This window comes from Euleptes europaea, chromosome 11 (genome assembly GCF_029931775.1).
Source record: "Euleptes europaea isolate rEulEur1 chromosome 11, rEulEur1.hap1, whole genome shotgun sequence".
Lineage (NCBI taxonomy): Eukaryota > Metazoa > Chordata > Lepidosauria > Squamata > Sphaerodactylidae > Euleptes > Euleptes europaea.
In genome coordinates, this window is record NC_079322.1 from 43,113,322 (window position 1) to 43,139,648 (window position 26,327).

The 26,327-nt window shown below is 41.8% G+C and overlaps 1 protein-coding gene across 1 annotated transcript in view; it reads left to right on the forward strand.

The window, feature by feature from the left end:
- The first annotated feature begins 4,444 nt into the window (after positions 1 to 4,444).
- RAPGEF5 (Rap guanine nucleotide exchange factor 5) overlaps positions 4,445 to 26,327 on the forward strand; it is a 141,698-nt gene continuing 119,815 nt past the window's right edge. The window contains exon 1 of the mRNA XM_056857527.1: positions 4,445 to 4,615. Coding sequence (XP_056713505.1) covers positions 4,445 to 4,615 — 171 coding nt within the window. The remainder of the gene's footprint in view (positions 4,616 to 26,327) is intronic.

Here is a 26,327-nt window from a genome sequence, read left to right on the forward strand (position 1 = left end):
CCTCAGATCTTAGAAGCTAAGCAGGTTTGGCCCTGGCTAATATTTGGATGGGAAACCTCCAATACCAGGGTTGTGATGTAGGGGCAGGCAATGGCAAACCACTTCTGAACATCTCTTGATGGTAAAAGTGTATATTGATTTCAATGGGATCAGACTGCAGTAACTCTGCATAAGATGGCAATGTAAATATAGAATAACTACACTTACAGTCACCAAGAACACAGGGACTTTAAGCACTGTGGCTGAGAATATAGCAGAGGCAATAAACTATGTAGAGAGCCAGTATGGTGTAGTGGTTAAAGTGTTGGATTAGAACCTGGGAAACCCATGTTCAAATCCCCACTCACGCCATGGAAGCTTGCTGGGTGACCGTGGGCCAGACACTCTCAGCCCTGACCCTGGCTAGTATTTGGATGGGAGACCTCCAAGGAATACCAGGGTCGTGACGTGGATCCAGGCAATGGCAAACCACCTCAGAATGTCTTTTGAAAACCCTGTGGGGTTGCCACAAGTCAGCTGTGACTTGATGGCAAAATTTAAAAAATAAACTCTGTAGCTGTAGTAGCTAATCTGTGCTAAGTAATGCTGCAATCTAGAGACTTGTGATCAATCCTCTAAAGGAATCTGCTATTTTTGTATACTCTGTGGCACAGAACATGCTGAGAGCACTAAATAATGCTAAACAGTGGTAGTAAGAACAGAAGTTTGCAAGTGAAACATAATTTTGTTGTCATTTCCTAACTCGCTGGCAGAAAATTAAAATGCAAATGTCGTAGCTTTTGTAATGATAAACAAGGTGTACCCTGAAAAACAAGCTCATTTAGGTATCAGCGTTGGTGTGCATTACACACAACATAATTGCAAAGGAGAGTTCTTAGTATGGTGCCTTGTTAACACATATGTTCAGAATGAATCAGGCACATCTAGCTTCTAGGACACCCACTATTTTGCCTAATTGTTTTGTCCTGCATAGGAGATGAGTCATGAATTGCCTGGAGCAATTCTGGTTGGTAATAGTCAGTTAACCCACACTCTCAAAATAATCTTTCGGTTGTTGTCAATGCATTGTAGTTTATTCATGTATTCAGTACATTTAAAAAATCTTACCCCTAAGGTCAACAAACTTCTCTTGTATGTTTTTTTCCCTTTCATCCCAAGGAGAGATTTAATGCTGCAAGACTTTAGGGTAATATACATGCACGCATACATAAGGTCACATTGCACAATGGAAAAACAATCTTAAATACTGCATCCACATTGCCCATGTATTTTATGGTCACACTTGTCATGAATCCTTGATTTGTTTGCAGTTCTATACATGTTCTATACATATACACACATTTATAGATTTTTGTACCTCATGATATAACAAATGATGAACATGCCCCCTAACGCAGAATGCTTCTGCTGTTTAAATGCGATCTGCAGGGGGAGAAAGCAATATATTAACAGTGACATTTTAATCCAGGGAGGCAGAGATTCCCAATAAAAGATTTAGCAGCTTTAATTTCCCTGAGGGGACATAACATCCTCAGCCCCTTCCTTTAATATGTTAAAATTACAATATTATTGGTGACATGAGCCCATATTTGTAGCTGAAGTCTAGCAAATCCTGTCATCAAAGCAGTTTTCTTGTTTACACCAACATTCTTGTTAGATATATTAAAAAGAAACTGCAGTATGGTGGCCAGAACTCATATACTGTTAGTAACATATTTCAAAATTTGTAAAAGCCTGACTTGATAAACACACTATGTTCATTGATTTCAAAAGAACAATAGTTTCAGAGGGCAGATGTGTTGGTCTGCAGTAGAACAGTTAGATTCGAGTCCAGTAGCACCTTCGAGACCAAGAAGATTTTCTGGATACAAGAGAGTCAAAGCTCCTTTCACCAGAAAAAGAGTAATAGTATTTGGAGATGAATAAACCCACAGGCAATAGTTAAATGTCTAAGACGACTTAGAAGTTGCATCTGTCTTTAAAGTCCTCATTTTTAATTTAAGGTATGTGGGCACCGGACAAGGTTTCTAATGAGTGAGGGATTGGTATGAATAAGAAATGGTATGGAACGGATTAACACTTTATCCTCGGTGAAGGCAGAGACATGTGAGGACTTTGGTGTTTGTCATCTATATGAGGATAACACCTGGCCAGCTCTACATTTCTTTATATACACCTCCAAGAAGATTCTGTATATGCCTTAAGCTGATGTTTAGAAGCTGCTGTCGAGTGCTTGAAGGAGAACAAGTTAAAATTGAATAAAGACATGGTGGAAGTAATGCTGGCTGGGAAGGCTGATATTCTGGACAGGACTGATCCTGCCCACATTACACATCTGGGTGGTACAGTGATGTCCCAGGCGGTGCCATTCTGGGTGCTACTGTATCATCACCCTGCAACTTCCCAATGGCACTTGCGTGGAGCAGTTCCCCCTGGACAGGGTGGCTATCCTATGCTACAGGGCCAGGTGCCTGCCCCTAGGGCCATCCCTGACCTGTCTTGCCAAAGGTGCTGCTGTCCATCTAATTCTTCACCACATGCTTGTTACAGGTGGTGGCAGCTGAGGTACTAGAGATGTCCCCAACCTTTATAAGCCTCTGCTTCCACAGCTTTCTGGATGCCATGCTAATACACCTGTGTGGGTCTGCCCCTCGAAGACTGTCTGTAAACTACATTTGGTAAAGAATGCTGCAGGTCGAGTGTTGACTGGAATGGGTCACAGGGAACATATCGCTCCAGTCTTGTTCCAGCTACACTGGCTTCCAGTTTGCTTCTGGGCTCGATTCAAGGGGCTGGTATTGACCTTTAAAACCCTGTATAGCTTGGGACCAACATACCTCATCCCATATGAACCTACCTGCTCACTCCAGGCATTTTTGGAGGCCCTGCTTTGGTTGCCTCTGCCATCTGAAACTATATGGGTAGCTACCTGAGAAAGGACAGATTTGCAGTAAAATACACTATTTTAGATACACTATTCTGGGACTGGAATGACAGCCCCTGGGACTAGCAGAAGTGTCTGGGACTGGAACGAAAGCCCCCAGGTTCTCTTTTCGTGCTGTCATGAATTTCAATGGAGGCCACGCAAGTCAATGGACAATCCCGGCTCCCCTTGTCTTCCACGGGCTCCCATTATTTCTAATGGGCAATCCTGTCATTCGTTTTAGTGCATCCCCAGGAAAGCTCATCCCCTGCTGTTTAGCTTGGAAAGAAGGCGGCTGAGGGGAGACATGATAGAGGTCTATAAAATTATGCATGGTTTGGAGAGAGTGGGCAGGGAGAAGTTTTTCTCCCTCTCCCGTAATACTAGAACACGGGGTCATCTGCTAAAGCTGGAGGGTGAGAGATTCAAAACAGATAAAAGGAAGTATTTTTCCACACAACGCATAGTTAAATTGTGGAATTCCCTCCCCCGGGATGTGGTGACGGCTGCCAGCTTGGAGGGCTTTAAGAGGGGAGTGGACATATTCATGGAGGAGAGGGGCATTCATGGCTGTTAGTTAGAATGGATACTGGTCATGCTGCATACCTATTCTCTCTAGTATCAGAGGAGCATGCCTATTATTTCAGGTGCGGTGGAACCCAGGCAGGACGGTGCTGCTGCACTCGTCTTGTTTGTGGCTTCCTGGGGGCACCTGGTTGGCCACTGTGTGAACAACCTGCTGGACTTGATGGGCCTCGGTCTGATCCGGCAGGGCCGTTCTTATGTTCTTATGCCAGAGATTTAGTCTCGAAGGTGCTGCTGGGCTTCAGCGCCCCCAGAAAAGAGCAACCCGTCCGCTGAGAACGGGTGCCTGAGGACCACTCCCAACTGCTGAGAGCCGCGCAAAAGAAGACGCAGAGCGAAATCTCGCGCGAGACCCAGCAGGGAGCTGCACAGGTGTCGCTGCGAGGGGCCCGGAGGAGCCTCTCGGGCCCGAGGACGCCGGAGGTGGCGCCGGCTGCGGAGCGCGCGGCCGTCCGTCCGTCCTCCTGCGCGCCCTGCCCATTACCTGCGCCCGCGCTTCGTCCCGGCCCGCCGAGCGGCGCTCCCAGGGGAGGGGCCCCGGGAAGAAGGGGAAGGGAGGGAAGGAGGGAGAAGCGGCTGGCGCACCTGTGGGGGGGGAAGGGAGGGCGCTCTCCTGCCCGGGCCCGGCCCCTTTCCCGCGCAATCGGAGGCCAGCCCAGGCCTCCCCTTCCCTTCCTGCCCCTCCGGGGAGGCGGGCCACGCGGCGGCTGCTGCTGCTGCAGCTGGGGCCGTGGCAGCTGCGGGGGCGTCCGCCCGGCAGGCGCGCTTTGCATAAGCAGGCGAAGGTGTGTGTGTGTGCGCGCGTGCAAGGGCGCGCGCGGGCGGGCGGCTCCTCCTCCGGCGGCGCGCGCGCCAGGCCTGGGCCGGAGCGGGGAGGGGGCGCGCGGCGGGAGGGCTCCTCCGGCAGGTAGCCTGCCCGGCCGGCCGGCCGGCAGCATGCAGCCCTCCTGCGCCCGGGCCGACCCGCTGCTCCTGGCCCGCGGCCCCGCCGGCGCCAGGGACCCCGAGCAGCAAGTGCAGCTGCGGCAGAAGCTGAGGGAGCTGCCGGCGCTGCTCCGGAGCGGGCTCACGCTGCGCAGGAAAAACGCCCCCGCCGCCGGAGGCCGGGTGAGTGAGTGAGTGAGGGAGTGGGCGCGCCGGGGACCCTCCGCCGGCCAGGGGGCGAGTGGGGCCGCCGCTCCGGGTGAGCCGCCCCGCCGTTCCCGCCTGCGCTTGGGCGCCTGGGGCGTCGAAGAGCGGCTTGGGGCGGAGTGGCTCTGGGACGGCTGCGGCCAAAACGAGGGAGCGCCCCTCGGCCCACCTGGGTTCTCTCGCGACACTGCTGAAAGACAATGGGAAGCGTCGCCTAACAGTTAGAGCGGCTTCTCGGTGGAACGGGTGGCGAGCTCGCCTTCCCTGGAGGTTCTTGAGGCTAGGTGGCCATCGGTCAGCAAGGCTGGTTCTGTGGATTTAGGCAGATCATGGGAGGGAGATAATTCACAGTGGGTCGCCGTGTCAGTCTGTCTGCGGTAGTAGAAAAGGGCAAGAGCCCAGTAGCCCCTTCAAGACTAACAAAAATATTTTCTGGCAGGGTGTGAGCTTTCGGGAGTCACCGCTCACTTCTTCAGATACAGCTAGAAAGTTAATCCATCTGTCTTTAAGTAGAGGAGAGTGAATTCAGACAAGCATTAGAATGTAAATGTTAACAGTATGTAAATGTGAATAGCATGGGAGAGAGGGCACCTTGGCCATCTGGGCATGGTCACTGGGGGTGTGTGGGGATGAGGTAGTTGTGAATTTCCTGCATTGTGCAGGGGGTTGGACTAGATGACCCTGGTGGTCCCTTCCAACTCTATGAATGGAACCCACCGTTCCGCCGGTTGATGCAGGGGTCTGGGGCCTGCCCTTGCCGGCACGGAATCCAACCCGAGTTCGCCCGCATACATGTTTGGGAGAGAGTGGCTCTGTTTTGGAGCACTAGTTGCTGATGGAGAAGGAAGGAGGTGGCTCGCTTCCCATTTGGGAGTCCAGCAGCCCAACCGGATCGATGCTTACTCCAAGTTAAATGGGACTTTCTCGCAAGTAAAAATACGTCCAACTGGGCTGTTAAGCTTGCCAGTAGTGTACCTTGGTTGGTACAGGCTGATGCGGTGACTTTTAGGTATTTATCGCCAGCTTTTCTCACAGACTCAAGGTAGATTACAGAGTAAGGAAAGAGAGAGAAAAAAGTAATGGTACAGTAAAGGATTGAGAGAGCTGAAGTATTAGATTTACAGCGTTACCTTTGCTTATTGTGTGAAATCAGTTTCGTGTATCTGGTTACAGTATGGGGCTTTGGAATATATAATTCTTACAACAGTTCTGCAAGGTATGAATACATGAAGCTGCCTTATACTGAATCAGACCCTTGGTCCATCAAAGTCAGTATTGTCTACTTAGACCGGCAGTGGCTCTCCAGGGTCTCAGGCAGGGGTCTTTCACATCACCAACCTGCCTAGTCCCTTTAATTGAAGATGCCGGGGATTGAACCTGGGACCTTCTGCATGTCAAGCAGATGCTCTATCACTGAACCCATATTGCAGACATATGGGGAGGGGGTGTTCTGAGGCTGAGAATGCAGCTTGCCTAAAGCTATTTGAAGAGTTTACAATGGGAGGGGTGTGTGAGGTTTGAGCCATCCAAGCACTTTCTGAACCATAACTCAGACTCTTTTGCCATTGCACACCAGTGAAGTAGTTGATCACCCACCATCATACCACAATAAGTCACTAAGCTGCTATGGTGTTGATTTTGACCTATATTAATGACCCTTTCACTGATTGGCTGCCTGATCCCTTCCCATGCACAGCTTTTTCAAAGTACATTCAATAGTGAACAGGAGTTTTATGTCACCTTAAAGACTAACAAGATTTATTTGGCATAAAGTTCCATAAGTTTAGAACCACATGACAACAAAGTGGGCTCTACTCCATGAAAAATTATGCTGGAATAAAATCTTTTTAATGTGCCATAAAACTCTTGTTCCTCCCTCCCCCCAATAACAGATAATCTCAGCTACCCCTCTGAATCCAATAGCATTTATTCCCAACTGAAAAAACACACACTAGGTTGCAGTCTTAGTGGTGGTCTTAATATCTCTCCCTGGCCCAGACTACCCAGGGAGCCAGATCAAATGAACGGTGAGGAGCCAAAAAGACTCAACATTTAAGTTGTCTCAATCATCCACAGGTGCACACTGTCTAATGGGTGAACACTGTGTAATGTGTGAACAGGATTATCAAAATTACAGTGAGCAGCAGTTTCCAACAATACATTGCTGTTGGTTGCATGTGAGGATTGTCCATATGAGTGGTACAGAGGCTGGTTTTGTGAAGAGTAAAATGTCTTTATTTTATTTTCTGTCACTTCAAGATATAATACTTGATTTGTATATGGGCTCATTTGTTGATGATTTGAGCACACATGAACACATGAAGCTGCCTTATACTGAATCAGACCCTTGGTCCATCAAAGTCAGTACTGTCTACTCAGACCGGCAGTGGCTCTCCAGGGTCTCAGGCAGAGGTCTTTCATATCACCTACTTGTCTAGTCCCTTTAACTGGAGATGCCAGGGACTGAACCTGGGACCTGCATTCCAAGCAGATGCTCTACCACTGAGCCACGCCCCCTCCCCAGATTTACCAGAGATGGAATGGCATTTTGGCATCCATTGGTTCATTCTACATATTGTTCTTTTACTGGCTAAAGAGTGACCTGGCTGTGCTTAACTACCTTGTGTAGTTCGGAGCTCTAAATCATAAGCTGTAGTTACAGTCCTATTTAATCCGTAGACATAAATCAGAGTTTGCTCACATGGATGGGAGTGATAATAATTAATTTTAGACCAAACTTATGAATAAAGAAACTATTACAAACTTATTACAAATATATTCTTGGTTAAAAAGCCTTTTAGGTTTGTCTATGTAGCTGTAACTGTTCTTTGGGCTTCTGTCTTTTGGAATGTGTGAATAATAGAGCTTGAAGTGATAGATAGTGATAGATGATGTGTAGCATTTAAGCACAAACCAAAGCATAGGGTGCGGCTAAGCCCCTAGTCATCATATGTCACCATAGTTCTCTTCACTATTATATGAGTGCCTAATGCTCTGTACAAACAGTAATTACTTGTTAAAATTATATCTGTATGGCATCAAGAAAGGTTCTGAGATGAGGTTACTCACAAATAACACATTTGCCATGCCCTAGTTAAGACAGTCCTTCATTAGGCTGTGAATTATAAAAGTGTAATTACTGTTGTCATACCACAATGTGCAAACAGAGACTACAAGACAGAGAGAAGAAAAATGACAATACTAAGAAAGGTGATCGACACAGATGGAAATGTAGCCAAAAATCCTTGCCTTCTAGTAATGCATTTGGGTAACTAGTTATTATTCTTAAAATTGCAGGTAGAGTAACAAGTTCTGATGTAAATAAATTATAAAACATTAATCTGGCAACTTGATATGTGTCAGAGACCTGTGGTTTGTGTTTGCATTCAGATATAAATTGTTTACTCATCAGGCAGCTAAGATCTTCTGAGGACTACTTTAGTGATCAGTGTTAGGTAATTGGAGTGCTACATAAAAATACAAATAACTAGTGGGAGTTACAGAAGATAATGCTGAAAATACTTAATTTGGAGGAAAAACAAATCTGGACAGATTAGCTTCCAAATCTTTTAGTATTATGCTTATATTCAAGACAGATTTGCAGAAATTAAGGGCAATCTCGCATGACCATTGGCTTCTCTGATCTATTTGCTGCCAGCTGAAGTTGTGATCGTACACGAGCATGTGCTGAGATTGTAGGATCACAAGTGAAAACAGCATATACCTTTTTTTAACATGGGAAAATGCAACGTTATCACTTGAAAGGAACCACATCAAAGAATAATACAAAATGAGGGGGAGGGGAATTATTATTTTACCCCTTTCTAGTTATTAACTGTGGGGGAATATATCTGCAAACATTTTGTAAAAAAGGAGATAGAATTAAAGGTGTGGCGGATGAGATGTTAAGAAGTTCAGTTAACCTGCATTGTAGGGGGTGTGACCAACTGCAGCTGCGTGTACATAGCACTATGACACAGAGGCCCCATCTACACTATATAATACAGTATGAGATGACAACATGGGTGGGGCTTGATTTATAGTGAAGCCTTGTGCATGTAACCTAGTAATGTGGCTGTACTTGAACACTGTGGGTGTTATTTGTGCATGTAGCCCTGACCTGGATGGCCCTGGCTAGCCTGATCTCGTCAGATCTCAGAAGCTAAGCAGGGTCAGCCCTGGTTAGTATTTGTGTGGGAGACCACCAAGGAAGACCAGGCTTGCTGTGCAGAGGAAGGCACTGGCAACCACCTCTGTTAGTCTCTTGTTGTGAAAACCCCAAAAAGGGGTCGTCATAAGTCGGCTGCGACTTGACTACACTTTACACACACACAGCCCTCATTTTATAGTTCTTGCTGTACCAAAACTATCTGTGCAGCTGACGTCTGGTTGATTGCAAATATGTGCTGATTAGGAGTGTACAGAAAAAAAATTAAAAAGGTACTTTTCAGATGTGTATATAATGGAGCTGAAAAAATATTGGTATTCCCAGCTTCCAAATACCAGCACTGTATTGGAATCATTTCCCCCCCCAGGTTTCCAATGTTTTCCGGCTCCATTATTCCCTGTGGGGAATCTTTGTGGGAGACTGGGGGGTGCTTTTAAGGGTACTGGCACCAAAGTTGCAGGAGAGCTGCTCGTGCCTGTCCTTTAAATAACCCCCAAATTTCAAGTTAATTGGGACGCAGGGTCCAATTATATGGGTCCCTAAACAAGGAGCCCCAGGAGTCCTCCGTTGTTTCCTATAGAGGGGGGAAACCCTGTGAAAAATGTAAAATGTGAAAATCTCCCAAACCCCATTGAAGCTGTCTCTAAACCCAACCAATGTAATTCCTAAGAATCTCAACTTTGTAACATGAAGAATCTGAAACTATGTAAAATGCAAGAATCCATAAAACGAACCTGATACAAACCAACTCCAGAAAAAAAACAATTTTTTTAAAAACAACAAAAACACTTGAAAGTGACAGAATCTTACCCTAAAGCAGCTTGGCAAGCTGATACCAAGCCCCAAGAAACACAGCAACATGGTGGGGGAACAGTCCTAAGGGCCTGCAAATGTTCGCCCCTGATATTCATGGTTAATCCAGCATATTTCTGGGATTTGGGGGGACTGTTTCTCCCCAAAATCACAGAAACCCCCAGATATATTTGTGGGGATCTGAATGTATCCGAAAAATACCAGTAAGGTATCGTTGGGATATATATTTTGGTTTGGTTATACTGGAACACCCATCCCTAGTGCTGATGATATTCCCAGGAGGGTTGCTTCCTAACTTTCCAGGTCTTGGTCAAGCAAGGAATCATTATCTTTGTTGTGGACAGTACTGAGAGATGTTCCCTGTTCTTCTGCTAACACTGGGAAAGACCCCACACTTCCGGGAAAGAGGATTTAACTTCCTAAATTTGGGGTGGGAGAGATCTGTTACTTCAATCTGTTTTTTATTCCAGGGTAGCTGCACAGGGGAGTAAATATATATATTATTTTTACTTATAGGCAGCTGTGAAATCTGGCACATTTACCAGGCTTAGTATTTAAGGGAGAACAGGGCTAAGCCATTACATATCCTTGTCATTTCTCCATTTCATCAGGGAGATGCTTGCTTAGCTCCTCCACAGCTCTCTTCATCAGTGTCCATAAAGCTTTATCTAACCTTAATATTTCATGTTGCAATGTTAGTTTGAATCTACAAGGCTTATGACAGCTGCTACATTTTAACTTAATGTTTTGTGTAGATGTGAGGGGGCAAAGTGCATTTTGTTCCCTGCTGTGTTGTGAGTTACCGGTATATTACTGTTCGTTTAGCACTGCAGAGTTTGAACAATGCAGGTTTACATTTAAAGAGCTCGTCATATGGTTTGCAGTAGTACATGGTGAACCTGCCTTAGGGCAGTGGATTGGGACCAGTCTCTGGGATCCATGAATATTTGAAATTGGTGACAGTTTATACAGAAATAGCAGCTATAATTAAAATTAGTGGCTTTTAGTTTTTATAGCATGAACGTCTATTACTATGGAGATGCCATTGGATAATTTGTTGTAGGTGTCATTATGTGACTGAAAATAGATCATATATACAATACTGAGTTTTCCCTATTATAATTCTCTGTTTGTACAGTCTCCAAGTAAACGAAATCAAAATAAGCATCTTATAGTTTTTCTCTTACCCCTTTAACCTGTCTGCATGGTGTTATTTAAAATATATGAGTGAGTCAAATACCTGTTCCTCTTTTTCTTTTCCAGTCTTGTCCATTGCTATCAGTGCAATCCTAAAACCACTTTCTTGGGGGGTAAAAGCCCCATTAATAGATATGAGTAGGATTCTGAGTAGATCTCTTCAGAGTAAGGAGCTTCAGGGAAACTTCCCTCAAGGGCTCAAACAGTAGTTTGGGTAAAGCTTGAAGGATGAGATGACGTTTCCAGGAAGGAAATCTGTTGGAAACTGAGACAATGGTCATTTATGAATGGGAGTTTTACCTAAGGTTCGTTGCTGTCTGGACCTACACTTTCCTGTTGGGAATCTATGCACCAGCAGTCTCCATTCTCAGATCAAGTCCCTGCCCCTTTAAATGCTGCCTTTTAATTGGCTTACTTGTAGTGCTTACTGTGAGAGAAAATTCTCCCCCCCAACCCAATTGCCACATAAAAAAGCATTTTAAGAACAATGCAAAAAAAAAAAAAAAAGCACAATCTGAAGGTGGGGGGAGCAATTTAAAAAGCCTTTCTTATGCTCAGAAAGTATTTGAATCCCTGCCTCTGGACATTCTGCTTTGTAATTGGCTGTGAGCAAAACCAAGCTTGCGTGCCCCGCACTTTGCCTTCTGCATGGGGATTTCACCTGGCCTTTGCTCAGGGAAGATGGAAGAGTCGGGTTAACAGAGGAATGGGAAGACCCGGACATAGTGAGGGCTGGGCATGAGGTCATCTCTAATGGGTGGAAAACTGGGGGGCGAACGTGAGTGAAAGTACCCATGCATAAATGACCAATGTTACCCTTTCAGGAATCACTTCACTGCTAGGTATCTGGAAAGAGGCACATCCACAACCAATGGAAGACGAGTGCTCAGGGCAGCCAGCTGATGATGAAAAGTGCTTGCTTTATACCTTGGGAAACACCCATCTTGCAGAAAGTCTAAGATTTGAGGAAGATCCATAGAGTTCAGTTGCAAGTGTTTTCTCTTGCACCATCTTGTAAAGGTCTTTCAAGAATTTCTATAAATTCTGCACATTGCACTTTCCCAGGCCTTCATCATTGTCTGAACAACATGATCAGATAAACTTTCCATGATCAACACTTGCTGCACCATTTCTATCCTGTCAGATGAAGCCAAGCTTTGTCGAGCTGAGAAATTAGATCCTGTTTCATCATGTTGGATAATGCTGGAAGCTCCCATGGAGGTTAAGCTGACAACTCCAGCAGGCTGGAAAACCATGTCCTCTTGGTCTAGTATGGAACCAGGCAAATTAGCTCTGCCATTTCAGATTTCAGCTTGGTTAAAACCTTCGGTATCGATGGAATAGGGGACAGCATATAGAATACCCATAGGCTGTGGAGACATCAGACATCCATTTTGAGTGCCTGTTGACACAGGTACCTTGTTGACACAGATGTCTTGAGAAGAACCTGGGTGCCTTGTTGCTGGATGGTGAGTCAGAGAGGTCCACACAAGGTGGTCTGTTGAGTCAGGATCTACAATATCTCGTGGCTAAGGGATGGTTACCTTTGGTCCAGTCTGGTACGGGTGGGTAGATCCACTTTGCTCTGACTGAGACAAAATTCTGTTCTTCTCAGGGCATGGGGATGGGAGGCTGTGGAGGCTGCACATTGGACCCATGCTGCCACAACTCAGCTAGATGTAAGCATGGCCAGGGTGGAAATGGCATTGGGCCCCTGTAGGTGGAGTGGTCTTTCCGCCCTTGAGCCAGGATCTGATAAAAGAATGGGACTGGTGGGGAAAGAGTGGAGAGAGAGAAAGAGGATGGGAGCTTGTCTCTTTGCCAGGCTAGGCACCACTTATTGCTGGGGGGAAGGAGTATCATGGCTTAGGCTCTCAAGAGAGAGACAGAGGGCCTCAGCATGGAGGGAATGCCTATTTGAAGAAACTGGTCAGGTCTCTCCCAAGTGAGGTGGAGCCTTGAGGAGGGCAGTCTCCAAAATCTGGGAAAGAAGACATAGATTGTGTTTAAAGGGATAAGGATACCTTTAATATGCAGCACCATAAAAAGGAATAAGTACTTACCTGAACCAATGATGAGAGTGGGGTGGGGAAGGCACTCAGTTGAAGGCAGCCTCTCACCCGGAGTCTTGATCAGGAAGGACTCAGGTGTGATCTGAACACTTGCTGAAGCTTCCTGGATTTGGTGTTTGCTGAATGATTCACATGAGCCTTGGCAGTGGTGTTGTCTGTCTATATGCAAATGTACTTCTAAACCAGCTGGTCTTGGAAGTGAAGAGATTGCTTGGTGTTCCGGTAAGTTGGTGCTATGAGCAGCTTTACGTTGTGACTACTGACCCTGCACATGGCCCAGTGCACAATAATGTGCTTCGCAGCCTGTCAGGCTAGCATCCATCATACTCAGCAGATTGGTACTCACTTGGATAAGCTTACTCACAAATGTGTGTTCCTCAGCTGTTCACCACTGGTGGTCTGCCTTGAGATGATAACTGATATTGATTTGCTTGTTTTTTTTCCTGAGAACTATATGCCTCTGGTATGACAGCAGGATCCACTGAAGTACCTGTGAGTGCACCTGGGCCCAAGGAACTGAATTAACTACTGCAATCATATGACCTTGAAGACTTGCTAAGAACATGAAGTCTGCTGACTTTGAATAACAAACCTGTTTTACTTCTTAAAGAATCTTCTCTGCCCTGTCGAGGGGAAGAAATAGTTTTCCCTGGACTTGAATCTGTCACTGCCCAGATGCGAGATGACCTGAACCATGGTCAATAATCTCTTCTGAAAGTTGATGAGAAATCTGTGATTTGAAAGGCTGGTGGATTTCTTTGAGTGCCTGTTCTTGGGAGAAAGCACTTATTACTAGGTCATCAAGTTATGGGTGGATGAGAATCCCTCTGAGATGCAGGTTTGCTGCTACTGAGGCCATCAGCTTTGTGAATATCAGGGTGCTGTTGCCAATCTGAATGCCATATTCTTGTACTGGAAGTGCCTCTGTCTGAAGCTGAACTTCTGATGAAGTTGTCAGATTGAGCTGTGGGTATCTAAAGGTACTCCTTGGTCACATCTATGGATGCCCTGAAGTCTTCTGATTGCAAAACCTCCTCTGTGGTCCTCAAGGGATCCATCCTGGGCTTCCTATACATCTCAAACCCATATAGGAACCTGAGGATATGATAGCTCTCCGATTTCTTTTCTGCTGGGTAACAGAAAACTGTAAACCCTTAAAGCGACAGCATGGGCTTGATGGCTGTAGTCTTCAGTAGATGGTTGATAGCACCCAGGGTTTGCTGCCTCTAGATGGGGCAATGAGAAAACTAGCGAGTGTGAGAATCTGTTTTGAGGTGGGATGATAAATTCTATGTAATGGCCATGATCTGTCATCTCCTTTACCCATTGGTTGGTAGTTGCCAGGGTCAATGGAATTGTTGATGCTCTCCACGGGGCTGACTTACAGTAGTGTCAGTTTTGCTGCTGGTCTGATGTTTCCCTCCTGTGTTGGAGGTCTGAGCTGTTCCTGAGTTGCTGTACAGAGTGAAAGCTCTGAGGTTTTGCTTGGATTTGAACCATGTCTGTTTCTTGGAGTCAGGCCTGAATTGTAGAAGCAGTCTGCCAGAATGAAAGGTTTGAGAGCCATACATTTTCTGCCATCTGTCTTCCCTTTTATAGGTGAACTGCATGACTAAATTCTGGTCTATTAAGATGTCATCCAGGTTGTCCCTAACTAATTTTCTGCTGAGGACAGGCCAGTGTGCCATGTGAGACTTGGAAACGGGTCCATGGTCCAAGACTTGAGCTAGAGATGTCTTCTTTTTTTTTTTTTTTATAAATTTTTTTATTATTTTCATAATAAACACACAAAAAGAAAAAAAAACAAAAAACAAAAAATAAAATAAAAATTACATGTACATAAAAAAAAACAAAAGTTACATAATCAGGACACAATTTATCCATTATTACAATATTCAAATCATTTTATAAAACATGTGCCCCGAATACAAAACCCCTCCGCCCACCAGTGCCCTCCACCATTGGACTTCCGATGAAGTGTTATGGCATATAAAAAGAAAAAGCTATTATTATATCATATTAAAAATCATCTTATACTATAATTCGTTAACTATACTTTTAAAATCCGTTTTTGCCACTTTATCCCAATATGCGGTGGCCTTTGCCCACGTAGATTTAAATTCCTCCATATCTTTATCATATAGAAATGCTGTAATTTTGGCCATCCGCATATACATCCATAATTTTTCTCGCCACTCTTTAATTGAAGGTTTATTTAACTGCTTCCATTTTTTAGCAATTATAATTCTTGCTGCAGCAAAACTATATTGGCATATGACTCTGTCACCTTTATCCAAATCTTTTTTTGGTATTCCCAATAGACAAAAAGCGGGGTCTTTCTTAATTTTTAATTTAATCAAATCATTCGTTTCATTCAAAACTAATCTCCAAAACCTCCTTATTTTTTTGCAAAACCACCAAACATGCATAAATGTACCTATTTCTGTACCACATTTCCAACATATATTTTCCTCATCTTTCTTCATTTTACTTAATAATACAGGAGTTATATGCCATCTGTAAAACATTTTATACAAATTCTCTCTTATTTCATTTGAAATTGTAAACTTAAATTCTTTTTTCCATAACTTTTCCCAAATTTCCAAATCTATATTATAACCTAAATCTCTCATCCATTTCAGCATCACTAACTTAATCCTTTCTTGTTCTAAATTTGTCTCTATAAGTAATTTATAAATCCTACCTATCAATCCTTTATTACCCTTAAATAGTATAACCTCAAATTTTGATTTGGTTTGATTAAAACCTAACCTATTATCTTTATTAAAAACATCTCTTAATTTATAATACATAAACCAATCTTTAATCAAAATTTCTTCTTTTGATTTCAGTTCCCATATACCATCTTTATATTCTATTATTTCTCTATAATTATCACAATCCAAATTTAAATGTGCACCTCTTCTCATAAATGCTTCTATAGGGTTAATCCAACCAGGTGTTTTACTTTCAAAAACTTCTTTATATTTATTCCAGATTTGCAGTAAATTTTTCCTAATAATATGAGAGTTAAATTCTTTATTTACTTTCTCTTTATCATACCACAAGTAAGCATGCCACCCGAATCTCAATTTAAAACCTTCTAATTCTAATAATTTCGGATTCTCTAAGAGAATCCAGTTTCTAATCCAGGTGAAACATGCTGCTTGATAATACAATTTCAAATCTGGTAATCCAAATCCACCCGTATCTTTTTGCTCAATTAGGTTATTGTATGCAATTCTATGTCTTTCTTTACTCCAGAGAAAACTCATAATATCTTTTTTCCAAACATCAAATATCTGTACACCCTTAATTATTGGGAGATTTTGAAACAAGAAGAGCATTTTAGGTAATAGCATCATTTTTACTACTGAAATTCTTCCCCATAACGATAATGGCAGTTTTTCCCAACTTATCAAATCCTTTTTTATCTGTTGCCATTGGTTCACATAATTATCTTGAAATAAGTTAAGGTTATTATTTGATAACCATATACCTAAATATTTAACTTTATTTTCAATATTAAACCCCGTCTTTTTTACTAATATTTGTTGTTGTGAGAGAGTCATATTCTTAGTTATAATCTTAGTTTTAATTTTGTTAACTTTAAACCCTGAAAGCTTTCCATAAACCTCCAAAATTTTATTCCATCTGTCAATTTGTTCAATCGGATCAGTCAAAAAACATACTACATCGTCCGCATATGCTTTAAACATATAATGATTTCTACCTATTCGTACACCAACTACATCACTATTTCTAAAATTATGCAATAATAATTCTAATACTAAAATAAACAGTAAAGGGGAAAGAGGACATCCCTGTCTCGTTCCCCTTTGAATTTCTATTTTGGGTGATAATGACCCATTTATAATCAGATTAGCAGATTGTTGTGTATATATACCTTTTATAGCTGTTTTAAAATTCTCACCAAAATCCATAGAATCTAATACCTTAAACATAAACTGCCAATTAACATTATCAAAGGCTTTTTCAGCATCCAAAAATATCAAAGCTAATGGTGTTGTATCCTGCTCTGCATATTCTAAAAGATCAATTACTACCCTCACATTCTGACTCATCAACCTTCCTGGTAAAAAACCAACTTGATCCTCATGTATTACTTGATTTAATACTCTTTTTAATCTTGTAGCTAAGACTGTTACAAATAGTTTATAATCAGTATTTAATAATGATATTGGTCTAAAATTTTTAACTTCCGATGTATCCGAATTTGCCTTTGGTATTAAGACTATATTTGCCTGTTTCCAAGTTTGAGGGATAATCCCTTCTGTCAATCCTAAATTCATTACTTCCAACAGATAAGGGGTTAATTGGTCTTTAAATATTTTGTAATAGGATGCATTAAATCCGTCTGGCCCGGGAGATTTGTTTAATTTACTTTTCTTTATTGCCTCTTCCAACTCTTCTTTAGTTATTGGCAAATCCAGAAAATCTTTATTTTCTTGTGTTATTTTCCCCCAGTCTCCTTTAGTAAAATACATCTCCATTTCTACCTCTGAAGATGTCTTTTTGCTATATAAATTTGTATAAAATTCTACAAATGTTTCAAGTATCTCCTCTTTTATTCTTGTGATTTTACCCTTCCTTTTAATTTGAGTTATTGGTATTTTTTTCTCCTTCTGCTTAAGTTGCCATGCTAACATTTTTCCCGGTTTATTTGCATGTTCAAAAAATCTTTGTTTATTAAACATAAGTTTTCTTTCAATTTCTTCTGCAATTAAAAACTCATATTGCTGTTGCAAATTTCTAATCTTCACCTGTTGTTCATATCTACTTGCTTTATCTTGCAACCTACTTAAATATCTTTCTCCTTGTTTTATTTCATCTAAAATATGTTTTCTCTTATTCTCTCTTTCCCTATACCATCTTGTATTTTGTTGAATTAATAATCCTCTAATTACTGCCTTACCGGCATCCCAAACTATATCTTGGCGAGTACCCTTATCTATATTTTCTTTAAAATAATTCTGTATTTCTATCTTCAATTTAGCAACTATTTTAGAATTTTTTAAAAGTAAATCATTAATTCTCCAGGGTTTATACCCTCTATTTCCCACTTGAATTTTAACTGAGACAGCATTGTGATCGGACAGAACTCTGGGTAAAATTTCTGGGTTTTCTGATTTCTCTGTTAGGCCTTGCGAAAGCCACAACATGTCTATTCTGGAACATGTTAGGTGTCTTTGTGAAAAGAAAGTATAACCTTTTTTATTTCCATGTGCCAATCTCCAAACATCAAACATGTTCCATTGATCAATAAGAGTGTCAAAAACCCCTGGTAACTTTCCTTCATTAAGCGCTTTTTTCTTTTTCCCAGATCTATCTACCTTAGGTAATATAACACCATTAAAATCCCCCATCCAAATCATCTTTTCTGTGGCATATTCAGCTAATAAAATTGCTAATTTATCATAAAACATTTTTTGATTTATATTAGGAGCATATATTCCCACAAGCAATATCTTCTGAAATCCAGATGTTATTTCAATCATCAAAACTCTTCCCTCCATATCTTGATAAACAACTCTTGGTTCGAATGAGACAGGTATATACATAGCTATTCCATTAGTCTTTTTAACCCTATTACAAGCCGTGAAGAGTGTACCTAATCTTACATGTTCCAGTCTAAATATATCCTTTGGGAGTATATGCGTTTCCTGTAAACAAATAATGTTAGCATTACTTTTGAGTAGATGGTGAAATATTTTTCTTCTTTTATTAGGAGAATTCAGTCCGTTAATATTCCAAGATAGGACCTGTAACATATCAAAGATCAATTAGTTCCCATAATTTTCCCCATTCAACATAAACAACCATGTCAGTTATTGCCCCCCCTCCCCCAATTCTGCAGTCTTCAGTCATCAGTTATGGAGTCCTCAGAGGAGTCTATTGGTAAATCTCCACCTCCAGCTGCTTCAGATGCCTTTTCTTCTTCTGTAGATTCTCTAGTTGGAACTTGCTTGGCTGATTTAGTAGGTTTTACCAGGTCTGCCTCATATCTTCTCAGAAACTGCTCCGCCTTATCCACTTCTGTATACTTGAACCTTTTTGCCTTGAAAGTAAAGGAAATACCCTGTGGGAATTCCCATCTGAATTGGATTCCACTAAGTCTTAAACATTGAACAATCTCCATAAAATCTTTCCTTTTCTTCAATAGTCTTGCCGGTATTTCTTTCATCAATCTCAAAGGTTCATCTTCAATTTTTAATGGAGTCTTGTAGTGTGTATTTAGTATCAAATCCCGATGGCTCCTTGAAAATAGTTGAAGCAGGCAATCCCTAGGTACCTTATTTCTGGTTGCATATGCAGAGTTGATTCTATAGGCTGTCACAATCATCCCAGCAGTTACTTCTTCAGTTTCCTGTAAAAAGTCAGCCAGCAGGGTTGATAGGTATCCACGTAAATCCTTATTTTCCACTTTTTCTTTCAAACCACGTATGCGCAGCGAAGATTCTTTTATCTTAAGTTCAATCATAGCCATCTGGTCTTGTTGTCTGTCGTCCCTTTCAGATGAGGATGCTATTGCCATCTCAAGAGTGTCCACCTTCTTCTTAGTTTCTTTAATTTCCTGTGTATTTTTCTTAAGCTTGGTTTCCACTCTATCTTGCCTGATAGTCAGGGATGAAATTGTGTCTTGCAAGGTAGCTATTGCAGCAGAATTTTGATATGTTGTTACTGTATTCTGGGATAACTCCTGCTTCATTTCTATAACATCCTGATGGGTCTTAGTTAAAAGTTCAAAGACAGAAGTCAGTGTTACTTCAGGTTTCACTTTAGGAGGCATCTTGGCACTGACAGATGTTGAAGTAACTGGAGATGTTGTCTGTTTGGCTGGAATTTGAGTTATTGAAGGTCTTCTCGGAGGCAGTGGTACAGCCAACTTTACATCTTTAAGAATGTCTTTAGTATGTTTCTCTTTTTCTCCCATTGATAGACTGTAAAGGCTGAAGACAAAACAGCTGGTATTTGTAATCCAAAGGAATAGAGGAGGATGGGGGGGGGCAGAAATTTTCTTTTATCTCATTGCAGAAAAATTATTTCAGATGGAAGAATCCATATTAGAGAAAACAATCACCATGACATCTCACTTGATATTATTCCATGTCACTTGATTGTTCTCCAACTCTTGGTTTTTACTTCCAAGTTCTTAGTTTGATGAGAAACTTTTTAAAGTACGTCACACAACTGGCAAAAAGCCAAAAGTCTCAAAGCCAAGCGTAACTGAACTATAGATTGTTCTAAATGAAGTCTTTGAAAAAAAATACTGCCACACACCCCAAATTAATTCTTTAAATGTGAAAATTTATTTAAAAAAAAAATTTAGAAGAAAGTCGGATCCCACCTCGCTTGCTTCTTGCTGCTCCTGAAGATGGCGCCGGCCATTCAGCAGAGCCCCGTCAGAGCGACTGCCGCCGATTTCAAGGCGGCTATCGCTCGAATGACGGGTCCGCCACCGGCACCCGAGTCTGCACCCCCTCTTACACCGAGGGGTGCCGTGCCGGATCTTTTAAGGGGCGATTACATGCCCCGCGGCAACGAGGCGGCAAGAGCGCGGCTTCGCGCTTGCGGCGGGGGGGCCGTCCGACCCGGAAGTCGAGCTAGAGATGTCTTCTGACCATGGCACAGGAAGCTATGGCTCATGCCAAGTACATCTAATGGAAGCGGGATGCCACTGATTGAGTTGTTTCAAATTTGTATATTTTGTTTCAGAGGGGACATCACCATGTGTTACTACAGAATGTGTAGAGGTTTAAAAACTACTGTGTACACATTTCTAGAGGTTGAGGTATTTTCTTCAAGAATAGGGATATTTAACCCAAGAGTCTTAGCTGAATCCCACGCTAAGCTGACTACTTACATTGTGCCAGTGTAAAATTCCTCACAATATTTAAGATGGAAATGGCAGCCATTTACTGTCATAAACTATTGCTGTGCATTGTTAAAACAGCTGCTGAGGTCCATCCCATAGGTGGTTGTACTTCATTGGTGCAAGATGTAATTCTTGAATAAAGAAATGCTATAAGGCATTAGTATGCTCCTTATGTTTCAAGAGTGCATGTTCTATATACGTGCTGAAATAAAATAATAGAATGAGAATTAAGTTGCTTCATATCTTTCATAGTTCCTTTGCCAAATCCTTTAAGAGAATAGAGAAAAGAGCTAAGCAGTAGTTGTTGAGTGATACCACAATGATTTCATTAGAATTTGCATGACCCTGTATGTACTTTATTTGCAGTTAATTTTTGCTGACTTGTCTTGAGCTTTTCTTGTTTTTCCTAGTTGAATGTTTATCAAGTTTGACAGACGAGGGGGACAGGGAGATAGAGAGCCCGTGTTATTACCCATCACTATCTACTTGCTTTTCTTTTATTGTTGCTAGCAAATGAGTAGCAAGAACTTTTTTGGCACCTTATTTTATTTCTTGCACAGAACTATTCTGAGAGGTGCTGAGCCCCACCAACATCCCCCCCCCCATGCTATGCTGCAGCTAGGGTTAAGCTGAATGCTTCTCATCACCAAGGGATCTCCCTCCCCACCCACCCTGGCTGTACAGGCAATAAATGGCTGGCTTAGGCAAACTCCCTTCATCAATAGATGCCTCAAGGTGTTTTCCAAACTTACCACCTAATTTTAAAAAAATATCCTCACACTCATTTCATTTTATGTTTACCTTAAAACCAATAAATGGGGAAGAGCCGTGAATTCCTTTTCAACCCAGAAAATAAGACCTGTGATCAATTGTCAGGTTTGGTGCATACTGAATTTTCTAAGTTGACTCACCCCCTATAAAATGTTTTTGTGTCTGGATAGTTGATCATCCTCAGTTTTGTTGGCTTTCCCCAAGACAGTAGTGCTAGATGGCAACAGAATGAATGCCTATTACAGGGTAGTTTTAACCTCTCAAAAATAGTTGTGTGTGTGTTAAGTGCCGTCAAGTCGCTTGTGACTCATGGCGACCCTATGAATGAAAGTCCTCCAAAATGTCCTATCTTTGACAGCCTTGCTCAGATTTGCAAAAATAGTTAGGGGAGTTTAATATATATGTTTCAAAGAATGACTGACATACGGTAGCTGTTGGTGATTGCTTTTTTGTTTTTTTGTTTAGCATATAAGAAGCCATAGTGAAAGACAAAGACAAGACAAAGGTTGTTGTTGTTGTTGTTTATTACTATTATTACCAGGCAGAATTGTGTGGATGTGATTGGTACTTCAGATCATTCCTGGCAGGAAATAGTCTTATTTGGTCCCATTGACTTGTGACCATATTTTTAAAAATGTACATTGAATACTCTTTTGTATCTTCTGCATCAGTTTGCGCCTATTACACTGGACTTTTATCTGTTTCCTTGCACACTTCTATTACTTTGGATGTGTGTTTAGGTCTTGGTTGTGGCTGGGTGAAGTTTGGACTTGAATTCTTCAGCTTATGTTTAGACACTTTTTCTCAACGTGTATGAACGAAGCGTATATTCTGAAATTACTGAAGCCAGGAGCAATGCACAAGTAGGTATTTGCTGTTTAGTCTCAATCCAGCTAAACGTTGATGTGCCTAAAACGGCAGTTTGGAGAATTATATACTATTTAACTCATTGGGACTAACTTTTGAGTAAACGTGTATATAACTGGGCTACAAGTCCCATTGAAAACAATGGGACTTGGTCATGACCACCTTGATCTGTTGGTTTCAGTGGGATTTGCAGTTAAATCCGAGGCATATGTACTTGGAAGCAAGTCTCAACAGAACTCCGTGGGGCTTACTTTCAGCTAAGTCAACACTGAACTGTAACCTAATCATAACTAATTTTAGATGAATAGCTTAGAAGGGGTTTTTGTATGTGGATAACTGAAAAGTTAACTCCTGAGACCCATTTAGTGGGATTTACTTACAAGTAAGCATGATTGGCGATTGTGTTGCCCGTTAACGAACAAACTCTGATCATTGTTCTGATCCATACTTCAATATTAGGAAGATATAAAATAAGCTTTACTATGTTACCTGAAAAGAAGAGCAACTGCTTGAAATGCAACAACAGGACAAACAATATAGTTGTTTCTTTTCTCATTTTTGAAAACAGTTTACTGAAGTTTATACTGTACAGCCAGGAGTTATGCTTTGATCTGCTATGCCGCCTTCTGAACTATGAAAGGTGCATACTGAGTAATAGCACTTCTAAGATGCTGCTGACAGGAAACAAACTGCAAGTATTTTATTTGGTTCCTTTGGCAGCACCTGTTTCCCTTCATTACCATCAGATTCCAACACAAACCTAACATCTTGGTACCTACTCCCCCCAGTCCCATTCCTATTCAGTACTTCCCTTTTCCTACTCCCATATTTAGAAAGCAGTCTTATTAGGAGCTCTTCATCTGTCCCTTTCTTCAATGCATGGCCTCACTGAGACCAGGATCATTCCCTTCTGCTGTCTCCTTACGAGGCCTCTTTTTTTCTCCCATGTGGTGATTGTGGTGGAGTAGGCTTTCTTTTTGCCAAATCATGCCAGTCCCAGTTACTGATTGCTTCATACTGTAATTCAGAAACTCATTCAGTATGTCTCTGCTCACTCTTAAATCTCCATGTTGCTGTGGCATATTATCCTCCAGGCTCCTTTTCAACCTCAGCTGACCTTTAAGTTGGCCTGCCACCCTTCTGCCCTGACGTTTCTGTTTTGCTCTTGGGACACCCCAACATTTAGGTGCCATGCCAACCCTTATGCCACCCTGACCATGACCCTCCAATCCTCCAAATCTCCCACCCTCAAACACTTGAACGTCTTTTGCTCTCATGACTCCATCCATTCTTCCTTGCTGTCCTCTGTGTTTGGAAGTTCCTCCCTGAATATGTGTGTAGAGCCATATTTCTTCCATCAAGAAAGTATTGACAGAGTAATTAACACGGCAATGGAGCACAACCTGATAGAAGTGTAGATAAAGCTTTATTCAGGAACTAACATACTTTATGGTAAAGAAGAGAGGCAGAGATAGGGTCCTAGCTACATCAATAGCCGAGAGAGAGTGACTAAGTTTGGAGCTTTGAGAAGAAGCAGGATATTGCCCTAAGAGTAGCAATCAGAGGACAGGCAAACAATGACACTTAACAGGAGAGAAGGTGCTGACCTCACTACCCTATCTAGTAGTCTTCCTTGCTGCTCCCTGGAGGGTCCTCTTCTCTTCTTCTTTGTATACCAGACATTGCATATTTCAACAGGAAGTCCCTCCTCAAAACCCACCTCTTGCTCATGGCCTTTGACATAGCATGTTAAGCCTGGTTTCCAACCCAAACCCTGTTTTAAAGTACATTTAATTACATTTGCCCACATTCAGTTTTCTTTACCCTTCTGGGTGTCAATGTGGTATAACAGGACTGCAGAGACCTCTGTTCATATCCCTGCTAAGCCATTAAGCTCCCTCAGTAGGGTTGCCAACTGCCAGGTAGTAGCAGGAGATCTCCTGCTAATTCAACTGATCTCCAGCCGATAGATATCAGATCGCCTGGAGAAAAATGGCCGCTTTGGCAATTGAACTCTATGGCATTGAAGTCCCTCCCCTCCCCAAACCCCGCCCTCCTCAGGCTCTGCCCCAAAAATCTCCCGCCGGTGGCAGAGAGAGACCTGGCAACCCTACCTCCCCTCACAGGGTTGTTGTGAGGGTATAATGGAGAAGCAGAGAACCCTGTATGTTACCTGGAGTTTGTTTGAGGGATATAAATATTGATAGGGTATCTCTTCCTTCCTATTATGTTTTCCCCATTGTCTGCTTTAAGTTGCACATGCCAAAGCACAAGGATCCAGAGATGCATGGTAGAAAATCTTCAGTTGGTTTATTTTTCTGAAGAAAATCTTTCATTTATAAAGTTTATTTGTTTTACAAAACTAATAACAATGAATTTTTACCAGTCAAAGACTGTAGTAAAGTCTTTCATTACTTGAAAAGTTATAAACAATCCAAAGCATTCTGTGGACTGGATTAGCATCAGTTATTCTAAACTATAGAAATCTGTTTGGAGTCTTCACTGGGACTGCCAGTTACTTCAGGGGAGGACACCGGCCAGCAGCAGTTTACATTAAAAATATGAAATCAGATGGAAATGCTCGGCTGTTGACTTAGTGAAGTTGGGCTGAAATACCAACATGCAATTAACAATTCTAATGTGATGGACATGGGAATAAATCACTGTGCATTAACGGTACAGTTATGTAGCATTAACATCCACCTCATAATAGACGAGAAAATGAGAGGTAGATTCTGCTTTTACTTTGCTGTATTTCTATCTTGGATTCTTTTCAACAGTGGGCCCTAATTTACAGAAGGCAAAACAGGAACCATGTATAAGTATGAGTAATGTGAAAATATTGTCAGACCTTTTATTTTCATTTTAATTTTCCTTCTAAAATGCTTGGACACATTTTGTCTCTGTTATATTCTGCCTTGTATTACAAGGGGTTTATGAACTTATTTCCTGTCTATTTTAGGACACCTGATTTTTTGTGTGGAAAAAGAAGTAGGTGAACTCATCCATGGCAGGATGTGGAGAATATAATGTTAGAAATAAATGTATTTCTTGATGAAAATTTAGAGACTAATTGTTAGGAAAATATAGTCTGACATTCTCTCTGATATAAGCATTTCCTTCTAAAGTTTTCCCCTGGCCTAGGAAACTACCTCATTGTCTTTTCCTCAAGATATAAGGTAATGTAACTAATTCCCTTTTTGAGCCATACTTTGTGCTGAACACAAAGGATTAATGAATTCACTATTGTACTACAAAATACCAGCGATATCTGTCTTGCTTTCCTGCAAAGTTGTTTAATAAATCTTTGTATATACTTATTTGATAAAATGTAACTACTTGATTGAACAAATATGACTTTCATTGTAGGATGTGCTGTTTGTGTGTCTTCCTGCATTACAATATAGCAAAAAGGTAGCTTTTCCTCAACAAGAGGGAGAGCAGAATTCATTGTCTGGAAATTTAGGGTAATAATTACTTTGTTTATTACTTGCCATATATTTATCAGATGTGATGGGTAGTGGTAGTGAGGAAAAAAGGGAAACTGTACAGCAACATTAACTGTTGCTGAAATAAAAACAAATGTAACATTTTTTTCTCTTTTGCTCAGTGCATTTATGTTAGACTTTCCCCCTTAAGGGCTGTTGAGAGGTAGATGAAATGCACAGAATTCTAGGAGTACAGGTTTACCTTGGGTGGGTGCATGCAGCCAGGCAAATAATGTAATTTGTTCTTATATAATATATGAATTTGGTCCAGGTGGTGCGAGGGAGCCCCTACAAGAAATCTTGGATTTGGAGTCCTCTGATGGTTTCTGCAGTCCTGTAGTAGGTCAGTTTATAGCATACTAAACACTAAGCTCTGGCCATCCGACCACCCCCTTTTGGATGCACATCTTAACAT